Here is a 26092-nt window from a genome sequence, read left to right as displayed (position 1 = left end):
TTCTCATGTTCTATTTATTTATCTAAATTCACTGGGATTCAGATTTCACTCATTCATCCAACAAGGATCAGCTGGGTGCTTACTATAGGATAGGTGTACAGCAGTGAGCAAAACCAGTGTGGTCTCCTGGAAGTTTCCACTCTGGAACAATTTAACAACTAAGTGCACACTGGCACATGGCACATAACAGAAAAATAAAAGTATGCACAGTGGGCACTACATCTATTGCTTTTGAAAAAACTGAGCAGTACTATCTTGTTTTCACACTGGGTAAAACTTATAGTTGGGACTGGACCTCAATAACCTGCTGTTCAAGGGAGCTGCTGTGGAACTCTTTGGGAAGAGGTGATGTGGAACCTTTTTTCCGACGGGCTGGAATGAGCGTGCACACCCTATGCCTTAGTTTCTCTGTTGTGATGACAAGGAAAGGACTTGCTTACCGATTTACCAAGTGACTGATCAAAGTGTCCAAGAAGCTGTAGCTGGTTGGCAATGAAGTCTCACAACATCATGGGAGCTCAAATAATTGTTTAGCTCTGACCACTTTAAATCTCCTCCCTCCCTCCTTTTTAGGATATGCTTCTTATTCTGGATTAGTAACACCTAAATCCTGGAATCAAGCATGAAACCTACTTTTGCAAGAGCTCAGTGTGCTGTGAAAAAGGTCTGAGGTGGATAATTAGTTTACATCATGGTGTGTGACAAAACAATTGTCCCCCCCTTCTTGCCTGCCCTTCCCTACCCCCTACTTCTAAGATAACTATGTCATGGCTTTTCAAGTCTATTCCACAGAAGTAGACAGTCAATATGAGTTTAAGATCTTGTCACATAATCCAACATCCTTAAACTGCTTTGTAATGCAACAAAATTTCTCCTAAACCATTCTATATCTAGGACATAAACATTATTTTAAGCCACTGAACACAGAGTGGCTTTGGGACAATCCCAAAGATAACTTGACCTCCACTGAATTAAAAGGACTGGCCTTGATCTGAAGTATAAATATTATTACTACCACAGGGAAGAGAGATGGGCAGATGAGTGGGGAGGGGAGGAAGAAAGTGTCGATAAAAATTTGTTCTTTTATTAGTATCAAAATCCGTACTTGCCAATTGATTGCTCTGCAAACCAATGGCCATTTTGTAGAGAAGTAGACAGACTGTCCACAGGTTGGACACTGCAGTGCCTTACCTAATGACTAGCCCTTACCTGAGAGATCCTCACTGTCCAGTTCTTCTGCGGAATTGGGCAACTGAGTAAGGCCTTACAAGTAAAAACAAATCGTTTTTCTTTTCGTTCCTCGAGGGACATAAACAAAACACTTAAGAACTGAGGATGAATTTTTTAAAAAACATGAGCCAAATCTCTTGCTATCTCTCGCTTTTTTTTGGATAGCTTGACTGTATTAATCCATAAATTCATGTCTTCAATCATGTAATTTTGTTATTGATACACAATCGAGGCAGAAAGATTCCTCAGTATCCACTGTTCAAAGCACATGAAACATGAAGGTGAATGTTTAAAATCACTCATTCGTAACAGCATGCAAAAAGAAAAAAAAAAAAAGAAAGCTTGATTGTTAGCTGTTGATGCTCTGAGACATCTCTTAAATACAAATGTATTTAGATGTTACATACTGATGTATGTAAGTTGTATTTCACGTTTTACTGTAAATTGAAATCCTTTGCCAATACTGACAAACACAGTTCATTATCAATTTATGATGATCTTGGATCACATATCTCAAAATGGTACAGCATCTGCTAACTGCAGATTGCAGGTTATGCCTTCATCAGAAAATCTGATGTGCAAAATTATTTTTTTTAAAAAAGAGAATTTCATAAATCAATGGTATTCCTGAAAAATAAAACCCTCAAAGCTGAAAAAGCAGTTAGGTCAGGAGGTAATAAAGTAGGGGCTGGAAATGCCTATATCAGGGTCAACCTTGATGTTGGCCAGAGGCGGATGGTTCTCAGCAAGCTCTGATTTGAATTAAAGGAGGTGAAGAGGGAAGTAGGTAAACAATGGGCAGCTCAGCTAGGAGATGGCTGCCATTTCCTCCTGCTTTGTATGGGGCCGGTCTTTTAATGAAGTTTTTTAAGCCACACCAAAGGCTCCACAGTCAAGGCGGCCTTGCCTTGTTTGCTGCTCTCCTCCAAGTCCAGGAACTGGAATTCCCACAAAGGTTTATGTATGCTGCTCTAATGGAACTGCCACTTCCTGAGGATGCCTGTGAACCTATACAGCTGCAGGGTGATTGGTGACAGATGCAAGTCTTATTTAGTGTTGCATCTTTCTCTTCTTTCGTATGGCCAAGCACAAAGTGTACTCTCAGTTAGTATTTGCTAAATTAATGATTTGGGAGTAATCCTCAGTGAGACACCAACCAGAGCCTAAAAAGCAACCAAAACAAATGCTCTGGAACAAAAATATACTGATTGCCCTATTTGAAAAAACCCAAATTAACCAAAATGATCCTGTACAAATGGTCACTAAAGCCTGGGTTTATAAAGAAGCCAAGTGAATATTGACAGCCAGGTTGGTTCTGTGAGAGAAGGCTGTCACATCATCAGCCTGAGGAAGAATTTCCCTCATGACCCCTCGTTGCCAAAACACAGGTGCCCAATCAAAATGAGAGGACTTCGAGTCCACAGGTGTCCTCAAACTATAGATTTAGGCAACTAAAGGGAAAACATGAGTAATGCAATAAATTATAGAGGCAACAGAGTTGAGATGCTGCCCATTTGTTCTGAAATCTGATAGGTTGAAAGCATTCCTATTTCTAATTGGCTTTATCCATTGTATAAAGACTGATGAATACAATTATTTGAATAACTGTTATAAATGGGCAACATAAAGTACCTCTCTGTTGTTAATTATGAATTTTCTGTTCTCAGAAGGTTAATCCCTCCTTCTGTGTGGCCCAATGAATATCAAAGTGTTCTACATACGTGCTTGGTGCCCACTGAACCACATTAAACAAGGATGTTTCAAGCAGGCAGCTTTACTGATGGAGGCTTGTTTCCTTGGGGAGGGCAATAGAAAGCTAATTTTAAAAAATAAAGACAAACATGTTTATGAAATATCGATATGCAAAGTTTTCCATTAAGAAGCATCAGACAGTTGATATACACCTCATTAAAGCTGAAACTGTCATTTTTAATGGCATAAACTTTAAAATATACCAATTCATCTGGAATCTACGGCTCAGATTATGTTTCAAAGTGAGAAGCCCTTTAGGCTAGTGGCGTTAAATTTGTTTTTTGCAGTACTATTGTCTTTTATGAATCTACAGCACTCTGCCATAGTTGGATAATTTCTGAATAAATATAATTAGGAAGAGTTTACTGAAGCACTGAGTGTACAAGTGAGGACAAGCAAAATTTACTTCCTAAAATTGCATTGGCTTAGGTATTTTTCTTTCATGTTAAAAATTATACACCTCTCATTTTCTCAAAAAAAAGACAAAGATGCATTTTATGAAGCAGAGATTACTCTTCAGAAGGCAACTTCATGATTTAACAATAAATGGGAAATTACTTCTTGATTCTTCTTTTTTAAAATTTCACATCACCTATTAAAGCCCTTCCTCATAAATTCTAATTAAAATGCATTCAACAAATTTCTTTACATTTTGTTAAACAAATGAAAGTTTACTTTTTGTCCATACGGGATTTTTCTGAGCAATTAAGAAAACCCTAAGGTACAAATGTGCTAATTCAATATATGCACAATGATCGTCTCTTTTGCAGAGACGTGTGTTTTGATTTTTGCTTTTTCTTCAGGTTCCAACATGCTGTGACATACCCTATGCCTTTTCAGGGCTTCTGTGGTTATAATCCCTCTTTTTCAACCATCACTGCTGACTTCTCAATGTGGTATGATGTGGCAATTTTAAACCAGGGGAAAGAAGCCTCAAAAAATTAGAAACAATAAGAAGTACCAGACATTTAAGTGAACTCAAGATCATAGTAAAATTTAAATGCTTCTGGGTTCTGTTCATCAGGGTATCATTTGTTTTGGTAAACTTCAAAAAAGAATGATCAAATAAAACTTAGGAAACAGAACAGCCCACTGGCCCTGGTATCATTCCCATTATGAAAAACAAAAAGTAGGCGACGGCTCTCTCTTACCTAAGCGGCACGCATCTGATCACTTGGCCATATTATGGAAACTGTTACTTCCATCACCAGCCTTAAGAGTTCAGACGCCCCCGGTAGTTTTAATCTAAAAGCTCAGTCATCCTGTTCTTCCTGCTTTGTCAGCTTTTGTGGAGAGTTTTTCCCTTCTTCCCATTAGCAGAAATTTGGTTCACGCCGTTAAACAGTAGCACATTGTTTCCAAACTGCATATCAAGGCTGAAACGCAATCTTCAGGTCCTGCAGCCATTCGTAAACCTCTTTAGCTTTGTTCTTGGGTAGAACATACAATGTCTGCAGAGTCCCTTGACTGAATGACAGCCTTTGAATGCCATTGTTATGTACGCATACAGAGAGATGTACATAGAGGTACATACACAGATGGTGGACATAGCGGTTGTAATAATGCGCACTGCTGGCTATTTTTCTTTAAAACGGGCTTAAGAATTTCCCCACAATTGAATGTAAAGTAAGATAAGGAAATTTTATGTGCTTTTAGAATTCTGCACTACTCATGAAATAGTCAGGGAAAGGGAGATTCATGGGGCAGCAACCTAAGGGCAGCAGTCTAGGGGGCGAGCATGTGTTTAGTACTGGCCAAACATTGTGAAACCCAAACTGAAAATGAAAAATTATTCTTCAGAGGGGTTCCCAGTTACAGACTGAATTAAGATCTATTTAAAAACTCATCTGGGATATGAAAATTCATGAGATCATCAGCCTCTACTGTATCAAGAGGTACAAAGGCAAGAGGGCAGGTAGACTTGAGGAGAGAGAGAGAGAGAGAGAGAGAGAGAGAGAGAGAGAGAGAACCTCAAACCCAAAGGAAGCCAGCTGACTGCAGTGCAGCAAAAGCACAAGCACTATTCCAGACCATGGGCATGCTGTCACCCGACCCCTCACATGGGGGAGGGGGGGGGCAAGGGAGAGGGGACACACAGAGCAGGAAAAGAACAAGGCACAAGACACAGAGAAGCGCCCACATTTGAACAAACAAACAAAAGCCGTCACACACACCCACACATCAATAATCATAATAACGACTACACCACCCGTGCGTTGAATCATTCATGCATTTCTGCCGTCAATTTCAGACAGTGTGGTATCAGGATTTGGCAGAGTGTTTTTTTTTTTTTTTTTTTTTTTGCATTGCTCAACATGCACACATAACACAGGATTCTTCCTGTCCAGGCCTGTAAGGATGAGCTCCAAAACACAAATGCTCAAGATCCTTATTCAGAGAAGATCCCTTGTGTCAGCCTAGTCTAAAATCTCATTCTTACACTCATATTTATCGTGACTATCAGATCCTTAAAAATATATTGTGGCTGATTATTGTTTGGTTTTCTTTTTGGAGAAAATCCATTTTGATTTTGAATCATGCCCATGCACTTCTAACCTTCCAATACATGCTTATTCCAATCAGATATTGGTAAGAACAAATGGTCAACATACATCAACAATTAGTATAAACTTCATACATACTCTAGCAACACAAGCTTGAATAAAATATTTTAATGAGTCTTCAAAGGGAAAGTTTTAAAAAATTTCTTTTTCTTTTTATGAGATAAAAGAGAAATATGGAAAGAAATCTAGTATGACAACTTTTAAGACCAGTAAGATGGTCACAGCTGGCTGATCTAATATGTCTTGTCATTTAAGTTGCCAAGTTATCAAACCACTTAACATTTTTCTAGGCCCAGATCACCATTAAGAACATCTCAAGGTTATCATCAGATGAACATAAGTCAAATGGTTGCTGTACTGAAGAAGTTGGGTTTTAGCCACAGTGTACTAGAATAAAATCATTGGAAATCTGATCCCCTGCTTTCCAGTTTTCACCATGTTCTATTATCTTTTTATCCTGACAACTGACCTGGAAGATTCCCCCTCCCAACAGGTAAAATTTTAGATATTACTTTGCTTTTTATTAGAACTCTTGCCATGGGCTAGAAAGTGTGCTGTTCAAAATAGATGTTGGAGCTCTCTGTGAAGATTCTATGAGGATACTGGCCAAGCTGAAGAATGTATTTATAAATGCATTATACAGGGATCAGCTTGGATTATCTATCACTTCTCTATTCCTTTGCTGTTAAAGCGTCCAATTTAAAGAGAGAGAGACAGAGAGAGAGAGAGAGAGAGAGAGAGAGAAAGAGTGTGTGTGTGTCTCAATAAGGCTGTTCTTTCTATCCCCCTAAATCTCACATGCAATGTTGGTCAATAACATTCTATTGAGGTATCATGGGCTTGAATATTGTCCCCAAGCTAATAAGACAGTGGTTGCTTCTCATAATACACACATATGTCTACTTCTGGCCACAGGAATTCTATAAAGTCCTATTTTAATCATCTCTTTATCATACAACAAAAAGAGATCACTTTCCCTTTTTCTTTAAAGAGGAGGGCCTAATTAAAAACTGAACCCTAAAATCTGGAGCAGGCCCCGAGTTTACTTTTCATTTTTCAGGGCAAGGGACAAATTTCATACTTTAAATATCTTGTCCAGGTCTTTAGGGATGAACCCCCCAAAACACATGAATTTTACTGAAGGAATCTAAAAATAGAACTATGGAGCTTTAGGAAATAAATGATGTCTACTCCTTCAAAGATCACAGAATTCAGGAATCTTATGGTTACATTTGACCCTATAGTTAATTATAGGAAGCTCAGAACTTAAATTATCTTAAAAAGAACAAAATCTCTTGAACTACATTAAAATAACCTTAAAGCTCTGAGAATAATCGATAAAAGTCAGGAGGTGCTCAATTAATGATGAAACATACAAATAACTGAGCTTAATGGAGTGCAAAGCCTGAGATGTAGCAAGCACGATGGGGCACCACCTTAGCAAGCACAAGTTTTATACCTAATTGATTTCTCATGATTGTCAATGTACCTGGCCACTTTAACTTATTTTATTAACTTTTTCCTTTGTGTCAATGACAGGAAAGGGCAGAGTGAAGTGGAAGTGGATGGGATCTGTCAATCCATTCCTGAGCTTGCTCAGCTCTCTCAGAATTCCTCACTAGGAAGTCCAAACATGAGGGTGAGCTGCCAACCCTGACCATGGGCTGATATCTAAGGACAAAATCTCAAATTTTGTTTTGAGATTTCCAACTGGTAAGTTATCAAATGTAGGTCTTTTTAAGGAAATTGGTCGGGGTAGGAGAGGTTACTCTAGAAGCTGAATTAATACGACAAGGTTGGCTGATCATCTCTTATTATTGAAATAATAAATTTCCAATCTGTACAGTATGCAAAGTGACTGAAGGAGGCCCTTTACCCAACGATTCCCTTGGATTCAATTATTAAAATTCAACTCATTTTAAACCTAACATATTCTCTAAGCACAATCTAGCCAGGGTTAAATTTGAGGTAAGCAATCAAGTAATATACAGATGAAATGATTCTCATTTTCTGATGAGAAAGACACAGGAAAGTTAATAAAATTATCCCAACCCAGTGAGCCACTGGTGAGATGGGGAGACATCTTACTTCCTGATGTCCCTGTCTAAACTTTACTCACTCATGTTTTAATCCCTTTTTGGTTAAAAGCGTTATTTTGCCTGCAAAGCACTCACACAGCAATGACTTTTTATTTTTAAGTGCCAGCTAATGATGTTCAAATTGATGTATAGTATAGTATCACTCTTGGCTTGGGGATGTTTTCTGCCAAATGTAAACATAAACTTAAATGAACACACAGAGATTTAGAGTGCATGAAATGGGGTAAGGGTCTGGGGTAAATACATGTAGGAAAATAATTAAATTCATAATTTTTCTAAAGAGGATCAATGGCCGTCCTCATTACCACCTTGTGAATTTAAACAGAGATATTCCTCCCTGACCTTCAATCTCAACTACTAAACCATACATATGACCCCCTTTGAAATTTACCTGGGACTATGGCCTACAAATGCAGAAAGCAACTGAGCCTATGATTCAGATGTTATGTTGCTAAGGCAAATATTAGTGTGTTTAAAGTCCCATGCATTTCAAGATTTGGTGGAGTTTTATAAGCAAGGGGACTACGTAAAACTGAAACTCCCGCCATGCCACCAGCCAGTGAGGAGGAGGCCTCATCTCAGATTGCAACCATTGGCTACTGAACTCACAACAAAAATGACAAGACTAGACATCCTTTCAAGCCTTAAGAAGTTATAGTATATTTATGATATCAGTCTACTTGGAACATGAGTTCCCTTGAAGACTACATTTCTCTTTTTCCCAGCTTGCCTTGCCTCTCAGCAGCGCTGAGAAAGTAGATAAACAGGAATGTGATACCAACCGTGAACTGCTGGTTCTGTCGTCGCCGTTGTGTCTACAGACGGGAACAGAGTATTGGAGGAAGGGAGGAAACAGGAGGAACAGCATGCAAAAAAAGGGAAAATGGAAAAAAATGGAACAGATAATATATGAGCAAGCTTTCAAAGAACATCGCGTGACAAGCAATAATAAATGAAAAGCAAAAAGCATTTGAAGTGAGTTGCACTGTTTTAAGACATGCCTGGAGCTCAAAGCTGCGAGCCAGTGAGGAAAACAGTAAATTCTTTGGTTCTGGGGGTCTTGCCAGGACACATATATTTGCTCGTCCATAGTCATGGGAACATGCAAAGTGACGAGAAACACCAGTGCAAACTCAGTGGCTGGTAAATGGCTCTTAACGCATCAAGGCTCAAGACTGCGACAGAAAAAGCTCAGTCGGAAGCTGGTTAAACAATGGATTCATACATTCAAACATTGCCTTTGTTTTAACCCAACCCACCCGGGCACTTGGGCTTCTTGACTGCCAATCAGGTATCGCTGAATCAGTTGCACTTTTAGGATCCTTTCACTGTTTACGCTCAGATGTCTGTAGATGGATATGCAATATACAGGATCGAGTTTTCCATTCACTGTATTATTTCAGCAGAGCTTAGCTGGAAAGTTCAATTAACTGCGAGGCCATAGGAATGAACATGTTCAAGGTTTTTGCAGATTAGTTTCCACACACATGCACACAGACACATACAACTAATTCACTCTGCATTCTGCAGCTCTTAATATGTTACAAGTCAAGAGCAGAGCCTTTCATAAAAAGACACAAGTCTACACAATCTGCCAAATGCCACTTCTAATTATATGACATTCCAAAAATTTAAGTATTCAGCCATTTTTTTTGCTCACAATTGAGAACTAAGTTCACAGTTCTGAGCTGCCGGGAGTTGAACCCTCATTGCTGGATTAGGAGACAGAGCAATCAGTTTTTTCACTGCTAGGTGCACTTGTTGAGAAAGAAAATATGGCTTGTCTCTTCTTCCTCTTCTATTTCTAATGCTGTTCAAGTTTTCTCTTCCTTCTACCAAGCTTTTAAACCTGGCATACCGAAGTGGCTCTTCTTCACAGGAGATTCCTCCAAAAGGATCAAGGAATCTTCTCTTTATTTTTGGCAAGAGGGGAAGTGGGATAAATATCTAACAAAACACATGACGACATTCTTTTTCCAGTCATTTTAACACCACTCTTTTAGCCAATTTCATTTCAATGTGAACCCGCATCTGGCCGAGCTTTCTTTTTCAATTCTATAACTCTCGCGCATGCTTCTTCTACTATTCTTCCTGCCAGGAAGGAATGGTGACACTGGGACACGAGCTAGTCATCTCTAGTCAAAAGCTGGTGACTGAAGTGGGGTTGTGGGTGAATGCTAAGAGAAATTCCCTGTCTTTTTCTCTAATGCAGCTATTTAGCTGGTAACTGTTTTCATAAGTTCTGGAGACTCCAAAAGACTTTTAGATTCAACACAGGCAATGTTTAAATGCACTGGAGTTGAACATAACTTTTTTAGAGGGGCGTCAGATGAGCCTAGAGCTTCGGATTTATTAATAGAACACATGAATTCACACCGGCGTTCCCCTTCAGTTGGCATGCTTTCCTCAGGACCCTATACCATCAAAAATTAGAGCCCTTCTAAGGAGCCAGAATTAACCAGAAGTCTGAGAGCCCAATGCACCTTAATATAACTGATAGCTGAATCTCTCAAGAATTGAGGAGGGAAAGAAAAACATAAAATATACCGCATAAGAACACAATACTTACTTATAAGACAAGTCTGTGTGCATAAAATAGCAGTAAAAAACAATACAGGAAATTGTACAGTTGAAACAACATTCTACACCAGATTCTCACAACAAAGATGATACATCTCCTTAGTTGAAATATCCAAGTCCAGCATTAGTTTGAGACACTTTAAACTTGAGGGGCAAAATCAAATGCACATTTGTACAGAAACACTTAGATGCATGTTAATACATTTTATGGGTAGGCATTGGCTCCTCTCCAAAATAGAGAAAATAAACCAATGAACACTTTGGTCCATTACTTTTGTGGTAGCACTTCTAATATGCTTTATTATTATTATTATTATTATTTATTTTTAAAATCAGGTACACAATTAGTATAAAATAAAAGAAACAGGGTGGAATTAAAACCTCAGGGTTAGAATCTTTAAACATAATATCTGAGCATTAACCAATGACCCCAATTTACTGTGTTCCTGCATCACAACATTATGTCAGCTTCCTGATGAAATTAAACCAACTGAAGCTAGGCATAAACTCTGATGTGGGTACTAGAAAATAAATGAAGGCAAGTTCATAGTGCACCTTGCTTTGCCACTCTGGGGATGGGAAATCCATCAATTGCACCCAACAGAGAGGACAAAAGGAATTGAGAAGGAAAAAACACATTCTAAAACAGTTAAGCAAACACATGTTCAAGTCAAACAACACAGTTCCTGCAGCTAGAAATGGTAAACCCATGAATAGCAATGGAGGAGACCGCAGAGGAAACATAGTTGGCTACAAGGTTTAGACCAAGAATGAGGGTGCATGTGGGGAGCCAGTTACTCTGGTTCTCTGAAAACATCTGTATATTACCTCAACAGAGACTATTTCAAGGAAAGAATTTTTTTTTTTTTTTGGTACGGGAATTGAACCCAGGAGCACTTAACCACCGAGCCACATCCTCAGCCCTTTTTATTTTTTATTTTGAAACAGGATCTCACTAAATGGTTGAGGCTGGCTTTGAACTCACGATCCTCCTGCCTCGGGCCTCCCCAGCTGCTGGGATTACAGGCATGTGCTACCATGCCCAGCATAAGGAAGAATTCTTTACAAGTGACTTTGTGTTCCCCGCAGGAGAACACTATATAGCAGAATTTAACTCTCCTTCCTAATTGCATTATTACTTCATGCAGAAATCACAGACACCCTGTGAGTACAGCTTTGAAAAGCAGGATTTATTAGGGTATCTTAATCACAAGGTGAAGAAATGTGCAAGATCACCCCTCTGAATCAACTTGTGGGTTCATCATTTTGTCCAAGTGTAGGTGCAAAATGCAAACAGAATACTTCCAATATAAGTTATAAATGCTATAATCGGCTTGAAAAATGAGAGTGTCTAATTGCCTTAACAAAGGCTTTTTTAAACCTCATTTTGTTGCTGCCTTAAAAAAATAATCTTTGAGCCAGGCCTATAAAAAAATGGTCGCAAAAAGTTAAATTGGACTTATAGCGGTATTGGGTTATGAAATTAAAAGGGCCTAGGTGAGCTATAGTCTCTATTTTAATTTTAATTACAATGAGGGCAGATTTATTGTACATTTATTTTATATGGTCAACAAAAAAAACCAATCCCCTGTTCTTGCAAACCCAGTAAGTGTGTACGGTCTTAATAGTCACTCCCTGGCTGTTTTATGAGTATAATCAAACAAGGTGTCCGAGGAAGGGCCCTGCACTATTATTTGAAAGACACACATTTCACTAAATATTGACTTCTCTTCTTAGTCTCCTAGTCCTACAGTTGATGCGACCCTGTCTTGAATAAATGAAAGATCACATGTATCTCGTGTCACAGTAAGATATTTATAAACTGAAAAAGCTCTGACAATGTGTGAGATTAGAGACACTAGCCATTTAACCAAGTAGCAAAGAAATTAAAAAAAAATTACTGCATGAGCGGCAGCTGGGCAATATTTAGTTGAAACAGTCATGTGTAAGCTCCACTGTGGCACATTCTAATCCTTTCATATGGATTCTCTCCAACTTAGAATTGTTCATTGAGTGTGACAGACTGGGGGTTTAAAACTAATCCATAAATTAGTCTGTGGTCTCAAACACAACGGGTGCCATAAATGAAAATGAAAATCCTAGAACAAAATTAAATTCACAACCTTAAATACTTTTTCTTCCCAGATTGATCTGTGTTGCTCCCACTTTACAATGCACACATTCACTGTCAGGCTGTGTTTTGGGGTGTGTGAAAGCAGGGTGTACATTTAAAAATGCACAGTGGAATAACTCAGAGAACCCAATCTACTCAGAAGCAGAGCTTAATTGTAAAGAATTTAAATTCTCCCATTTTGATTGTCATAAGCTTAAATGCAAGCATACTAATCAGACTGACATATTTTAATACACTCTCCCCCAGTTTATTTTCTTAACTAAAGTCAATAAGAAGCCAATGGGTTTTCTTAATTGAATTCCCCTTCAGTTTGCATTATGGAGGTGCTTTAAATCGAGACACCAGGGCACGCAAGGAATTCCCCTGACAATTTTATTTCATAGTAGTGTTGTGCTGGCCAACGTCTATTAATACAGGTGTTTCTCTTTCTCTCTCTTCTCTTTTCAACTTATTTGAAATCTATTGAAAGCAAAAATAAATGCTAGAAAATTAAACTTTGAAATTTGTTTTCTACTGGTTTCCCATTTAATTTCCTTGCTATCTGTATTTTGCATTTAGTTAACTCCCATTTCTTAGGGATGAGAGAAATAGATAGGTACAAAACAAAGCTAAAGGCCCAAACAAGAGAGCCACAGTGAAGCTCTTTTACTTTTTAATGTCATCTACCCTTTTGAGTGAAAAGATTGTGTGACACTGAACAGCAGGAAGGGGAGTTGATTTTTTTTGTGTTTTTGTTTTTTTGTTCAGCAATTTCCAAGTTTTGTTAAAAGCTTCTTCAGAATTGTTCACTCTGTGCTGCTGTGCCCCAGAGATCTTTTCATTTGCAAACCAGATGTTCTGCAAAATAATAGGAATCTGTATAGTGGTTTCATTTAACAAGGAAAACAATTCCTATAGCATGGTGTGTGTGAATGCAGGGAGAAAGGGGGGGTTGAGGGGGGGAGACAGAGGCCAGAGGAGGAAAAAAAGAGGGTGTTGCATGAGGGCAAGAGGGTGAGAAGGAGGAAGTTCTGCAAGTCTAGCTAACATCCATCTTGTGCCAGATACAGGAGGGCTGGGTCTTTTCTGCCAAGTCCTTTATTTCCTACTACCAAGATAGCTGCAAGTGTCATCTTCTAATCCTGAATTCTATTAGGGCACTGGGAGATACCATACTCATGAAATTATTACTTATTTGATAGACCTTTAGCATGGAAACATGCCACTTCTTTATATCCAGGATTATTTTTTAAATAAAGAGCATACAATTTTGGAAATTATAATAGATGCATTAGGAAAAAAAAAATTTCACCTCAATTCCCATCTCTAATTCCCTTTTAAAAATGAGGACTCTGATGACTTTCAATATTTGTCATATTCTAATTTCTTCCTAAACCTATATGGGTCAAAAGCTGGGTGGCTATGATACTATTAGTAAGAGGTTTACAATCATCAGCTAAATAAAAATATGGATAGGACAGCATGAAAAAAAATGGACATGCACTTTTGGTGTAAGAATCTGAAAAGGAGATTCACCAGGTAAAAGGTAGTGTCCTACAGCATTCTCACCCCTTGGCTGCCTGGCATACCAGTAACACTCGGTAAGTATTCAATACATGATGAGTAGATCTCAGCACCAGAAAAAAGGCAATTTGTAAACATTCTAGGATGAAAGATGAATATTTCCTAGCAACGAAGGCTTAATCTATGCCTGGCACATCAATAAATGCAAAATACACACACACTGAAGATAGATGCTTGAAGTGACGTTGGACCTTCATGTTTAATTTCCCAAATGCTACCTTCTCTTACCCATGTTCTGCCCACTCTTTGATGGCACAAAGTCCACTTCTCCTGTGATACTTTCCCCAATCTTCTATGTGCCTGCTACCTGTGCCACTGAATCATCTCGACTATACAGAGTTCTGTTGAGTTCCAAATATGTATAACATTTTCTCTCAACCACAGAGCAAGGGGTTCAAGGAATCTTTTGTCTGTGCATATTTGTTGAATGCATGCATAAAAAGTATAGCTTATACTCCTTGTATCATGCAAATAACAGTAGCTCAGTAATAGGAATCATTAAGCTAGCACTCTGGGGAACAGAAAGCTCTAGGTGAAGCAAAGCTCTCTATTCTAATTTGGATGGTAGAGCCACAACTTGTCAAGCACAGGTGTATTTTTGTCCTTTGTACCTAAGACACTGTGAACATGTGCTCTGGTATGGAGTTTACCCATTTTGGCATATTCCACAAATACCACTGAAGGAGAACGGCAGTACCCACCTTCTTTAGTTATATGATCTAATCCACTTAAACATGAAAAATGTTTATGATAGCAGGCTGTGAAAGCCAAAATAATAACATGGAGCTGGGGATAGGAATCATTTCCTCCAAGGTATATTGGATTTTGAGTGCTTTGACACCAATAGAAAAAAAACATGCTGTTTTCTTTTCTAAGAAACACAAAATACTTAATTGAATATGTACTTTAAAAAACTCATTTAGAAATGACCTACTTCATTCTTATGAAAGGATTTTTTAATGTGTTTTAGAATTTGGCCCTATAGCTATTCATTTCTTATTCTAAGGTGGTTTTAATTTTTTAATTTATGGCAGTCACATGTAGAGTGTGACCTACAGGTTGAAATTCTCCCGGCCTGAATTTTATATTTAACTGCTAAGGGTGTTTATGACTTAGTGCTGAGTCTTCCATGGTACTCATCAAGCATCTAACTCAGGACACAATCAGGCAGGAATAATACAATATCCAAAGTAACTAAGGAGGGAAACATAAGATGAGGACAGGAAGAAGCTTGACCCAACTGGGAAGCTTGGCACTAAAGCTATCACTAAGCCCAGAAATGGATAATTTTATGAACATCCAGTACACAAAGTCAACAACTATGAAGAAAGTTAAAAGTAAAATAAAACAATTTAAATTATGCAGTTTGCTCTCTCAGCATATATCTTCATGGAATGAGATGAAAGAGACCACATAGACAAACTGACATGCTTAAAAAAAAAAAGAAAGAAAAGAAAAGAATGGGAGCTTACAAAAGCAATAGTTGAAAACAAATACATGGTCAGAACAAACTGTATACGAAAGATGTAGGGTGGACAGGAAGTAGGACCCCTGGCTCCCACTCCTCATACCCATGAGGTCTATGGTTTTGAGGGGGGCAAAGTAGAGTCATCCCTCCAAAGTGGAGTAGCTATTCGTTTGTTACCCTTATAATTCCTCTCTTTCAAGGGACTCCAGGATGAAGCTTAAACATGTTTTGAGCGAGTCAGGTGACTTGGAACAGAGCAAAGACCAGCCTCCCTAACAAGGGGAACAATTCGATTATCCTGTTTATGTGAGATAAAAGATAATACTGGAACACTTCCTTTCAGAGAAATCAGAAATCAACTATGACCTTTTTCAAGTTTAAAAATATTTTTTCTTTTGAATTTGTACATTTTTCTGGTAACGAAACTCTGACCTGGGGAATGGGTTTTAGTTATTGCATTTGACTGGGAGAAAAGGAATAGATGACTATGGGCTCCCTCCCCGCTTTTTTTTTAAGCTCTGGTTTTATGTTACTGTCACTGGATTTGGCTGTTGAAGCTTTTAAGGCTAATAGTGACTGTAACCAAACAGTACAAGAAAGAAGAGGAGTGGAAATTAATTTAGCTATCCATTTGTTGGGATTCAGTCTGGAAGATTTTTTAGGAACCAATCTAAATCTAGGGGATAGCCCGGACCTTTAAATTGGGACACAGAATCATTCAGCTCCATAACCTTTAATCTGTTTGGAGAAAGGAGTAAATGTTAAATTCTACAAGTATACTTTCTGGGTAAGATAAATATATATAAAAGTGCTTGTTAAGACATAGTAAGCCTGTAAGATCATATTCGTTAAAGCAACGGGTTCCACGATGTTGTTTTAGTAGCAATTTTAGCTTAACTATTCTTGGGCGTGCCAGTGAGAATGTAAGCATTCATTACCACAGATGCATTTGGTGTGCAGAGAGAATCCAAACACTGCCATGGAGAAGCTAAAATGCATCTATGAGATCATCTTACATTACCTTGAGCTGGGAGGCCAGCCGTAGAGGGACAGAAGCTAGGACAGTTCCTATTAAAGATTCTTTTGATGCAAACAGAAATATAGCACTGTTTATTTTCCAAATTTCCTCTTAAATGGAGTCTCTGCAGCCACAATGGTGGTAAAAGTGAGTTGTAGATGCCTGAGGACTCCAGATTCGCTTTGGTCTAGAGTGAAGGATGAAGAGCTGTGAACTGAAGTGATGCTGCCGACTTGCTGAGATTGACTGTGGCAGAGGGAGGGGTTCAGGGAATGTAATCAGTCATTTAAAAAAAAGCCTAAGCTAATGAAAAGGCCAGCCAGAAATGGAAAGTGTCTGATACACAGTGTGATTAAAGCCTTAACTGCCTCAAGATGTAAACCTGGACACTCTGTGGAAACTTTTGCCATGAGAAGTAGCAAGAGCTGGCTCATACCTGGGCAGCTTTTGCAAAGACAATACAGATCACTGACAGGCTGTTTTTTCAGGCTTGACATAAGCAGGACAATGGAGAATTAGGTGATGTCATTTACGTTGACAACCAAAGGGTCTTTCACTGGAAACTTCAAAGTAAGGAGAACACAAGACCAATTAAGCTTACTAATTAGAGAAAAGAAATCCTACCAGGAGATAAACTACTGGGGCTGCAGTTCAGTGATAGGATGCTTGCCTAGCATATGTGAGGCCCTGGGTTCCATTCCCAGTACCATGGAGAAAACAAACAAAAAAGATCCAGTTCGTAATATGAAAAGTTGACAGCATGGTTGCTCTGGAAGTCCTCGTTAGGAAGAAGTATCTTTGATATGCTTATGAATGACATAGAAAATGTGGGAAATCATTTCGCCACACTAACAAACCAAGTTCACTTAAGAAGCAGAAGGACCTAACAGCTAAAGCAGGAACACACGTGGACAAGAATTAGGAAGCGAATTCTCTAGATGAAGCCCCATTGAGAGTGACACAAAAACCAATTGATGGATTTTCAGAAGATTTTAAATTAAATGCAGGCACTAATGGTTTTATAACCAATATTTAGAAAAATCTTCAGTAGTGGCTTATTTAAGGGTTCTCTTTGTTCCACTGTAATAGGTGAAGAAACTGAGATTAGGGCATCTATTGTTATATGTCACCAACCGATGAGGCTGCCTCTTTCACTGAGCACTTTGCATTTTGTCAACTATCTCACCAGCTCCTGTGAAAATGGAAAATGTCTCCAGAAAGTCACTGTAACCCTTGAGGCAATCCTTTAGGATAGCTGCCATATCTTGGGTGCTAAGAGGAGCTGAACATGAAGAGTGATGAGTGAGACATTCAGTGTGTATAAAGAAGTCCAGTGACAGGAAGGGACACCAGGGCACATGACTCAGAGACCTGCAGTCTCTGCAGATAATGGATTGAAGTGGAGAAGTTCCTTCATCAAGAGATTTTGTTTTCCCTCTCATGGAATAATTACTTTGACACGTTTCTGTGGTGGGTACCTGTATACAGTGGTTGGGGAAGGTTGTATCTAAGGAAATCTGTGTGTCGAGTTGCAGCCATCAGCTTACCTACCTTGGTAGGCAGAAGACACTCCATTGGTTCCAGAAAAGCAGGACCAAGCAATATGAGAGCCCCTGGAGAGCAGGAAGGGGAGGGAGGTCACATCACCTCCCTCTGTGACAGTTAGAAATGAGAGGCAGTGAAACTCATTTTGAGTGAGAGTTTTCAGGGAGTCCACAGAGATAAAGCCACACAGTGAGAACACTGCGGCTGCCTTTCGGTCCCTCCACATGTAACTGAGGGCAGGGAGGGGCATGTGAGCTCTAGGCATGGAAAAGACAGGGACTCCCTCTGATCTCTGACTACCCAGGCAACCTGAGTAGGCAGCAGCACTGCCAGCAGGTGCTGTGTAGAACAGGAGGGTAACTGAGTATTTAGTAGCTTGGTCCAAAGAGGCCTGCTAGAGTGAGGTGTGTGTATTTTCTTCGTGTGGATTAAGATGAAATTAAGACAAGAACACAATCCACAGCCACAATACTTACCATTTCATCAATCATGGCTAAGTGAAGCTATCAGCATGTTCTTTAGAAACCAGGGCTGCCATTTTCCTAGAGTTTTGCTTTGAGTAGTGATGCTTAGAAAAGAATTCCCTTATGCATAAGTTGTAAAATATCTGATTTACTATAAAATGCTTGGATGTTAAAGGTTTTCCAAGGCCCTTATGATTCAATTTAAGAATATAGTATGTATGTAATGTCTTCCGGAGTTCCAAGATAAAGGAACAGTTAAATTCCAAGGACTTACAGGGAACTTTTAGGTTTCTTTTTATGCATACCAGAAAGACAATATACATTCAGGACATTTTCAATGGTAATGAAGGTACCATACCTGTGATGATGGTAAGGATGGTGGTGGTGGTGGTGGTGGTGGTGGTGGTTGTTGTGGGAGGAGGGATAGTTGTGGGGGGATCTGGATAAAAAAAAAAAAGGAAAATCAAACCCACAATGCTGAACACAACAATGACAGTAATGACAAAACAAAGGCATGAAGACATTGAGATGTTTGTTTGATGACTTCCCCCTTTAAAACCCAAAGTTCTTTCCCCCAAAGGTTTAGGTCTTATAATTATATCCCAAAGCTTAGCTGGAAGAGCTGAGAAGAGAAGAAAAGAGATTTCTTATTAATGAAGTTAATTAGGGATGAGGAGACGTGAAATGGAGAAGTGAGGAAAAATCTAAACACGTGATCCCACACCAGATCTTAAGGTGAGGCTGAATCGACTCAGCGCTGAGAGGGGACAATGGCTGTCATTTCGCTCATGCTTCCACAGATGGGAGGGAAGAGGAGGAGAAGGTGGTGTTCTATTTAAAGGGCTCCTATCGGACAAGGATGAGTATGCCCTGCACACTTGCTCTCTACGACAGCTAACTTCATTATTCTCCATCAATACATCCCAGCAGGAAGTAAAACTACTTCTATACTTGTAATAAATACAAAGAAGAGAGAATGTCACCACTAAATATCAAGTTCCAGGCATGTGAGATTTTACTGAGATTTTATTTTTTAAAAGTCAATAAATTTTACAACTTATAAATATTAATAAGTTGCCTTTGCTCATGTTAAAAGCTTGACCTAAGTGGACGACAATGATAAAACTGAAAGAACATTCTCTATCTCATAAACAAGAGAGCTAAATATAAATGAGGTTTGACCCTCAAAGCCAGGAACCCGATAGGGAATCCTGTCTGATATTTGATATAGTGTATATCTTTCTATCATCTCAAAAATTATTTGGGGATAAGGGAAGGGCAAATATGAAAGAGAAAAAAATTCTAAGCCTAAATGATCAAACTGAATGTGTTAAATTGTCAGCAAGACTTTGAACTAAGCAATCATTCTGCTATAATAGAGCATAAGACGATGTGAAGGCTTTTGATTTTAAATTTTATCTAAAGCACGTCAACTCTTTCTCCCTGACACATCTGGTGTCCTTTTATCTTCAAGTGAGCTCTCGGATTGTCTAATTAATACATCAAAACTTTAATTATATATTGCACCTTTCCTGGGTTTGGCACAACTTCCTGAAAGTTTATGAAACCACTATTTTGGTGCTTAGTTGCAAGGTCTACATAAAATGATTTCTATCATTGATCAATAATCCAAGGTTTTAATTTTCCTCACAAACTGCTTCTGTCACACAAATATACTTGTAGGAATTTGATAAGAAGAATCAACAGCAAATGGTTCTGTTTTATGGAAGACTTTGCTCCTTGAAGTCGGGGATACAAGCATATTAAACTATTGTTTAATGCAACCTCACGAGTCCAAAAGGATTTCATTAAAAAAACCTCATTCTCCTTCAAGAAGTAGGGATGAATTAAATTAGTGATCTTAAACTACTTTTCAAAAAAGAACAGGACGTGAAATACTGTAATTTAGGCAGGATGTTCAATCTTGCTCATTCACTTTTCATGGTGGCTACACGGAGGGAAGCATTTTGCAACATGGCTACTCTGTTTGATGCTCCCATACCTGATGCAAGGGTCAGTGCAGACAGGGATGGATAGAGAGAGCACACTGACCCCTGAGACCAGCACTGTAGCCATCCTGCTCTTTCTGCTAGACAACTAAACTATGTCCTTAGAGGTGTCTCCTGTCCATCATGAGGATAGCTACTATGGTTTTTGTGTGTTGTTTCAATTACAATATTATCACTGAAAAGGAATGTGTGTACCTGGAAGATGTCCCTGACATACTACAATGCCATACTACAATACCTTGTTGTAAAAATATTGGCACAAAGTGTGTGATGTGTATAATACAATAAAAATAGATTTGAATGTGATTTAAAAATATGATTATGAACCAAGAGGTGGACAAGAATAACAAGGCACAGACTTCAGAGAAAGGTCACCAATCCCTCTCATTTTGTGAAGTCGGATGCTTTTGATTATCTTCATCACTACTAGGGCAACTGCCGTCCTCCACATCTGGCTCAAGTAACTTGAATGAATTAGATTCCATGAACAGGTAAAACCTCCATGCTTAGATCATTTCTAGAAATAAGAGCAATGAGAGGTCATTATGTAAGAAATGACCAAAAGAACAAAATAAGTTGGGTCTCAGACACTAACCAATTCAGTTCTTCAGGTACAGAAGTTACTTTCAGAAGATTAAACATTTTAGAGGCATATTAACTTTTAGTTTATAAACACTTCAATTGCTGGAGTAGTATAATAAATTAGTGAGTAGGAAGAAAATCTACCCACTATCTTCCCAAATTGCTAAGATGAACTATTAATGGACTATCAATCGCTTAGGTTGGTATTTTAGACTGTCTACTGCAGAACTATCAAAATCCCTAAACCAGGACACGTGGACCATCTTATGTTAGGGAGATACAGGTATGCAGATGTGTTTATCTAAACAGGTGGATCCTGTATTTCTTGGTGTTCAAATAATGCACTGTGGTCCAGAGGGTTAATTCCAAAAGGACAGCCTTATATTGGAGAAAACTGTTCTCTTGGAAAGAAGAAAGACACTGAAATCATAATATTGTATCTCTAAAATATGTCTGGTAACCTTGTGGACTCTGGCAAAATTATATTATCTTTCTAAGCTTCATTTTATCATCTGTAAAATGGCATAACAATAATGCTTTCCTCCTGGTGTTATTGGGGAGAATTGATGAGATCATGTATGTAAAATTGTCACTGGAGGGCACAGAACAAAGTGTACACCTAACACATGTTAATTATTCAAATATGTAATTTTTCATACTCTCAAAATGTTTCTTTTCTTGAGATATAGGAACAGTAGGTACAATAAATTAAAACCATTTTTTTTCCAGATAACTTAGTCTTCTGAAACACAGAAGCATATAACAGATAGGGGGCAAGTTGTCACTGCTTTTTAAAATCTGAAGTTTATGAAAAGAGCTGGACTCTGTGAACCTGGGCAGCCGCAACATAGGAGACTCCCACGGGGCTCAGACTCCAGGTTGAGGGGGTTACATGCAAAAGCAAAGAGAGGATTTTATCTTACACCCCTGCTGAACAATATGAGGAATGGAGGTGGCTCTGCACATCACCAGCTCCAAAGGGGGCATGGTGTGCTCACTTTTCATCTAAAAGAAGAGCCGTTTCCTTCACATGGGTCTCCTTAACCACTAGGGAGAGTTAATGCTACCATATATGGCCACTGATGACATGGGATGGTGTGCAAAGAAACCATCTGCAAAAGTCTACAAATAAGGTGACTAGACATGATCTTTTAATCTTGCATTATGCAAGAGGAAAAAAAAAACTCAGGTACAAACTGAGGATTAGGTCTTAATATCTAGGTAGATATGGTGTAAAGCATGCTTCTATTTAATTAAGAAGACTGGCACTCCTATTTTCTTCAGAGAAAACGTACTAAGGTTCTAAGACACAAGGGTGTAAATATTCCATATGTATAATTTATGTGTGTCTATGCAAATATTCACATATACTTGGTATTATTTATACTGCTAATGTGAAGAAAGAAATACACCTCCCATATTAAAATATTCATGACACTGAAATTTTGATGCCTCTGGTTACTCATTCTGTGTCAGGTCAGTTCATAACTATTTTTCTTAGTGTAAAACTAAAGACTTCAACTGGAAAGAAGAGACACAATTAGAGGGAGTGCACTCAACTAAACAGAGAATATTTGCCATATACAAAATGAACAATACGATATAAATGAGAAATGCCTGGCACATAGTTGGTTATCAGTAAATATTTGTTGATTAGAGGATGAAATTCATGATAATATGCTTTAATAACTCTGTGGAAAGATATTGGTTAAGAAAACAGACATTTTTTAAAAAGGCACTTGTATCCAAAGCAATAGCTATAGGTGGTCTATATGCTAACAAGAACCTTGTATTCATTCCATGTATTTACTGGCTTGCAACATCTTCTGGAATTTAATAGGTTTATGCTGAAAATAGGATAGTTCTGCTCATCAAAGCAGGAGAAAGGCTAGCCCAGGCATCACATGAAAACACCAGTGGGAATAAACTTTCTGAGCTGAAAGCCACTAATTGGTAAGGTTGAATTTTTCAGTCATTACTTCTAACATAATCTCCATGGCTTGTGCCTGAGGACACAGCTTTCCTACTCAGCATGACCAGAGACTGTGATCTAGAGGGAAATCCCCAAGATCAGAGGGAGAGAAGAAAAGTCACTACCCACCCAGGTGGAGACACTGGGGTCCACCTCAGGCCAGCCTTCTTTAAGTTCTTGAAGGAAACCAAGTGGTTTTTGGTTTTCAACTTGACCAAACATGTTGGGAGTGAATCCTAAGTAGCAGCTACATGTATATGAGTCTAGTAGAAGAGCGTTTTATCTTCTCACGTACCGTATACATACAGCATATAATCCGAATGAGCTTTCCCCACTATGTTTGAAGCTTCACAGCGGTATGTACCATTATCTGTTTTGTTTAGGTTATTGATGAACAGGTTGGGCCCAGACAGGACGGCGTGTTGAGGCATTTCATCATCGACTCTCACCCAATTTACCATCACAGGCCTGCAGAGAAAAGGGAAGAAAGACAAGCCATGTTATTATTTCCAATTAAGATACCTGCATCAAACTTATCATTCACACATTAAACGAATCACATGCAGGGCAACACAATTAAAGAGAACCTACTGGAGATGTTTTAAGTTCACAGAACTACAACCACGAAGTCTCCAAAAATCTGTATGAAATATAAATTTTCTTCTTTTAAAAACATGATCAGGTGTTGAAAGTTTTTCAACGGACACAAGTAGGAGTCTCATTATTCCCAATTCATCTTCAACACATCAGTAAATAAATCAGTGTGCCCTATGTTTGTACCCTGCTGTGTGGTTTCACACCAACTGAAGCAGGACAGAGCCCACCCATTGTTAATCATCTCATTAATTAGGGGAAAAAAAATCAAGTCCATGGCTAGTGATATATGCATTAATATGATAGTTACTAAGATGCTTGCTTGCTCAGAAACTCCTTGTGATATTTAAGTGAATTTTAAGGAATAGACTTTTACATCTGAACAGCACTTTCTTCTGGCCTGTTTTTTGAGAAATCACTTCTGATTCAGGAAAGATGCAATCACTTCCTCTCCCTATAACCTGCCCTTCCCCTCCCCAAGATGCCACTCTGAAGCCCTGGTCCACCTTGTCTATATGCTCCTTGGCCAGCAATTGCCTTTCTTTCCCAGCTCTCATAGGCTCACTTATTGCTAGACTTTTTCCCATGCATGCACCTGCAGTCCTCCAGGCTGAAGATAGGGCTCTCAGGTTAATCACCGCAGAGCACATCTCCACATGCATTCCTCAGGTACAAGGGAACTTGCTCATCAAAGACAAGTCTGTTTCAGTGACTTCAAGTACCACATTTGTATCCATTAGGAAAAAGCAAATTTCACAAGATGTTCCAGAGCCAAAAATGAATTCACTCAAACTCACTGAATTTGAAACTTCTGTTCAAGATGACTCCTTCAACTGCCTATGAAATTAAGGGCACATCTAAGAGTATGCCTGAAAACATCCATATTTGTGTGTGTGTGTGTGTGTGTGTGTGTGTGTGTATACATGTGGTGCTGGGGGTGGAATCCAGGGCCTTGCGCATGCTAGACAAGCACTCTACCACTGAGCTATACCCCTGGCCACAAACTTTAATGTAAAAGGAAGAATAAAAGAGACTTGAGAACAGAAGTCACTTCCTTTCAGTTCCTGTGGCTACCTCTAGGAGCAGTGACATGACAAAGAGTCCCATGCTTAATGATGAACGGATACTCAAGTTAGCCCTGTCAAGTAGAATTCCAATTTTCAAATGGGATGTGAAGTTACAATTTTTCTTTAATTACACATGGGTTTGTCATCACAACCCAGTAAATTATTTAAAAATTAGTACTGCATATGTCCTCCTTGTAGGCAATGGCAAATGGGGCTGCCTGGCAATCAGACCTAATGTCCTGCTGCTTGACAGCTGAAACAATCAGTGGGGGTAAGTGCCGAGAATATTCACAACATTTAATGGCAAGTTAAATTACCATTTTTATTGTATGCAATTTCTTGAGAAAATAAATAGGTAAGATGCTAGAAGGGATAGCAGCAGAGTAATGCGTGCTTGCTCACACAACCATATACGCGTTCCTATTTGAGAGGAACAAACAAATACCCTCTCTAGCATAAATGTCCTGAGGGAAACATGTAATTTACTGTCCCCGTGGCACATTCAATTGAACACAGTACCTTCTTCAGAGGAAAAAATACAGAAACAAAATATAGGTTAGCAAGACATATACTGTAAATGTGGTTAATGTGGCTGAATATAGGTATTGTGAGTGGCAAGAGGCCTCTGAGAATTTTTTTCCCTCCACTGGATTGTTCTGGAGGCAAGGTAAGCTGCTAATTAGGGCATGATTCAGTTTACAAAACATAAGGTCTAAATCTTTTTACAGTGCTCAAAAGAAAAAAAAAGATGGTTAGATCGAAGCTGAAGGTGTTCGGAATCAAGTAACTTCAGAATACCAGAGGAAGTGCAAAACAAAACCAAGACCATTTTCCACCTCCCAAAGGTCATCTTTAAAACTCGAAATGGTTAGACAGAGGTAAGGGTACTGTAGCCTATGGAGAGGTAAGCACAAAAATAGGGAGGGGTGAAGTGAGAACAAAGAACTGACTGTAGACACCTTCACCTTTGGCTCTCTGGGATCCTGGCATAGGCCATTCGTTAGCTATCATGGGGAGAATTCTTTCCAAAGATTTTTTTGGGAAGCTTTGTTATGTATTGTGTGCTAAGCTCTTTATATGAAAACTGTGACAACCCTGCTTAGGAAAAACCTTGTGAGGGGGGAAAAATGTCATACCATAGGGACAGCAGAGGGAGCTCAATGCTTTTTTGTTGTTGTTGGGTACCACTAAAAGTTTGAGTGCCCTTAATTCCAACATTGACCTGTTCTACTTCCTGATTCCAGGGATTCCCCTCTCCCCCTAAGAAAATAATTAAAAACAATCTTCAGTAGGAAAATGAAAGATTCTCCATTCTTCAAGCAGATGAAAAAACATTTAAAGTGGTATCATCTCATTTTTTTTTTTTTTTTGCCATGTTAGTGGTTTATGTAGTTTCTCTAATTTACTTTAGATCATTCACAGGAGTAAGTAAAGTAGCTCCTTTATACTTT

The 26092-nt window shown here is 38.7% G+C and overlaps 1 protein-coding gene across 10 annotated transcripts in view; it reads right to left on the bottom strand.

Moving 5' to 3' along the window:
* Cadm1 (cell adhesion molecule 1) overlaps window positions 1-26092 on the bottom strand; it is a 326958-nt gene that overhangs the window by 23242 nt on the left and 277624 nt on the right. For 4 of the 10 annotated variants that reach the window (XM_048795860.1, XM_048795858.1, XM_048795862.1 and 1 more), the window contains exons 7-10: window positions 23276-23448; window positions 18776-18856; window positions 8428-8460; window positions 1210-1263 (exon numbers count right to left, since the gene is read on the bottom strand). In XM_048795860.1, the coding sequence (XP_048651817.1) occupies window positions 1210-1263; window positions 8428-8460; window positions 18776-18856; window positions 23276-23448 (341 nt within the window). The remainder of the gene's footprint in view (window positions 1-1209; window positions 1264-8427; window positions 8461-18775; window positions 18857-23275; window positions 23449-26092) is intronic. The other 6 variants (XM_015489851.2, XM_048795866.1, XM_015489852.2 and 3 more) reach the window with 5 other exon arrangements.

The sequence above is a fragment of the Marmota marmota genome, unplaced genomic scaffold (assembly GCF_001458135.2).
Source record: "Marmota marmota marmota unplaced genomic scaffold, marMar, whole genome shotgun sequence".
NCBI lineage: Eukaryota > Metazoa > Chordata > Mammalia > Rodentia > Sciuridae > Marmota > Marmota marmota.
Note: the sequence above shows the minus strand (reverse complement) of the source record. Positions and strands in the feature narration are given on the sequence as shown.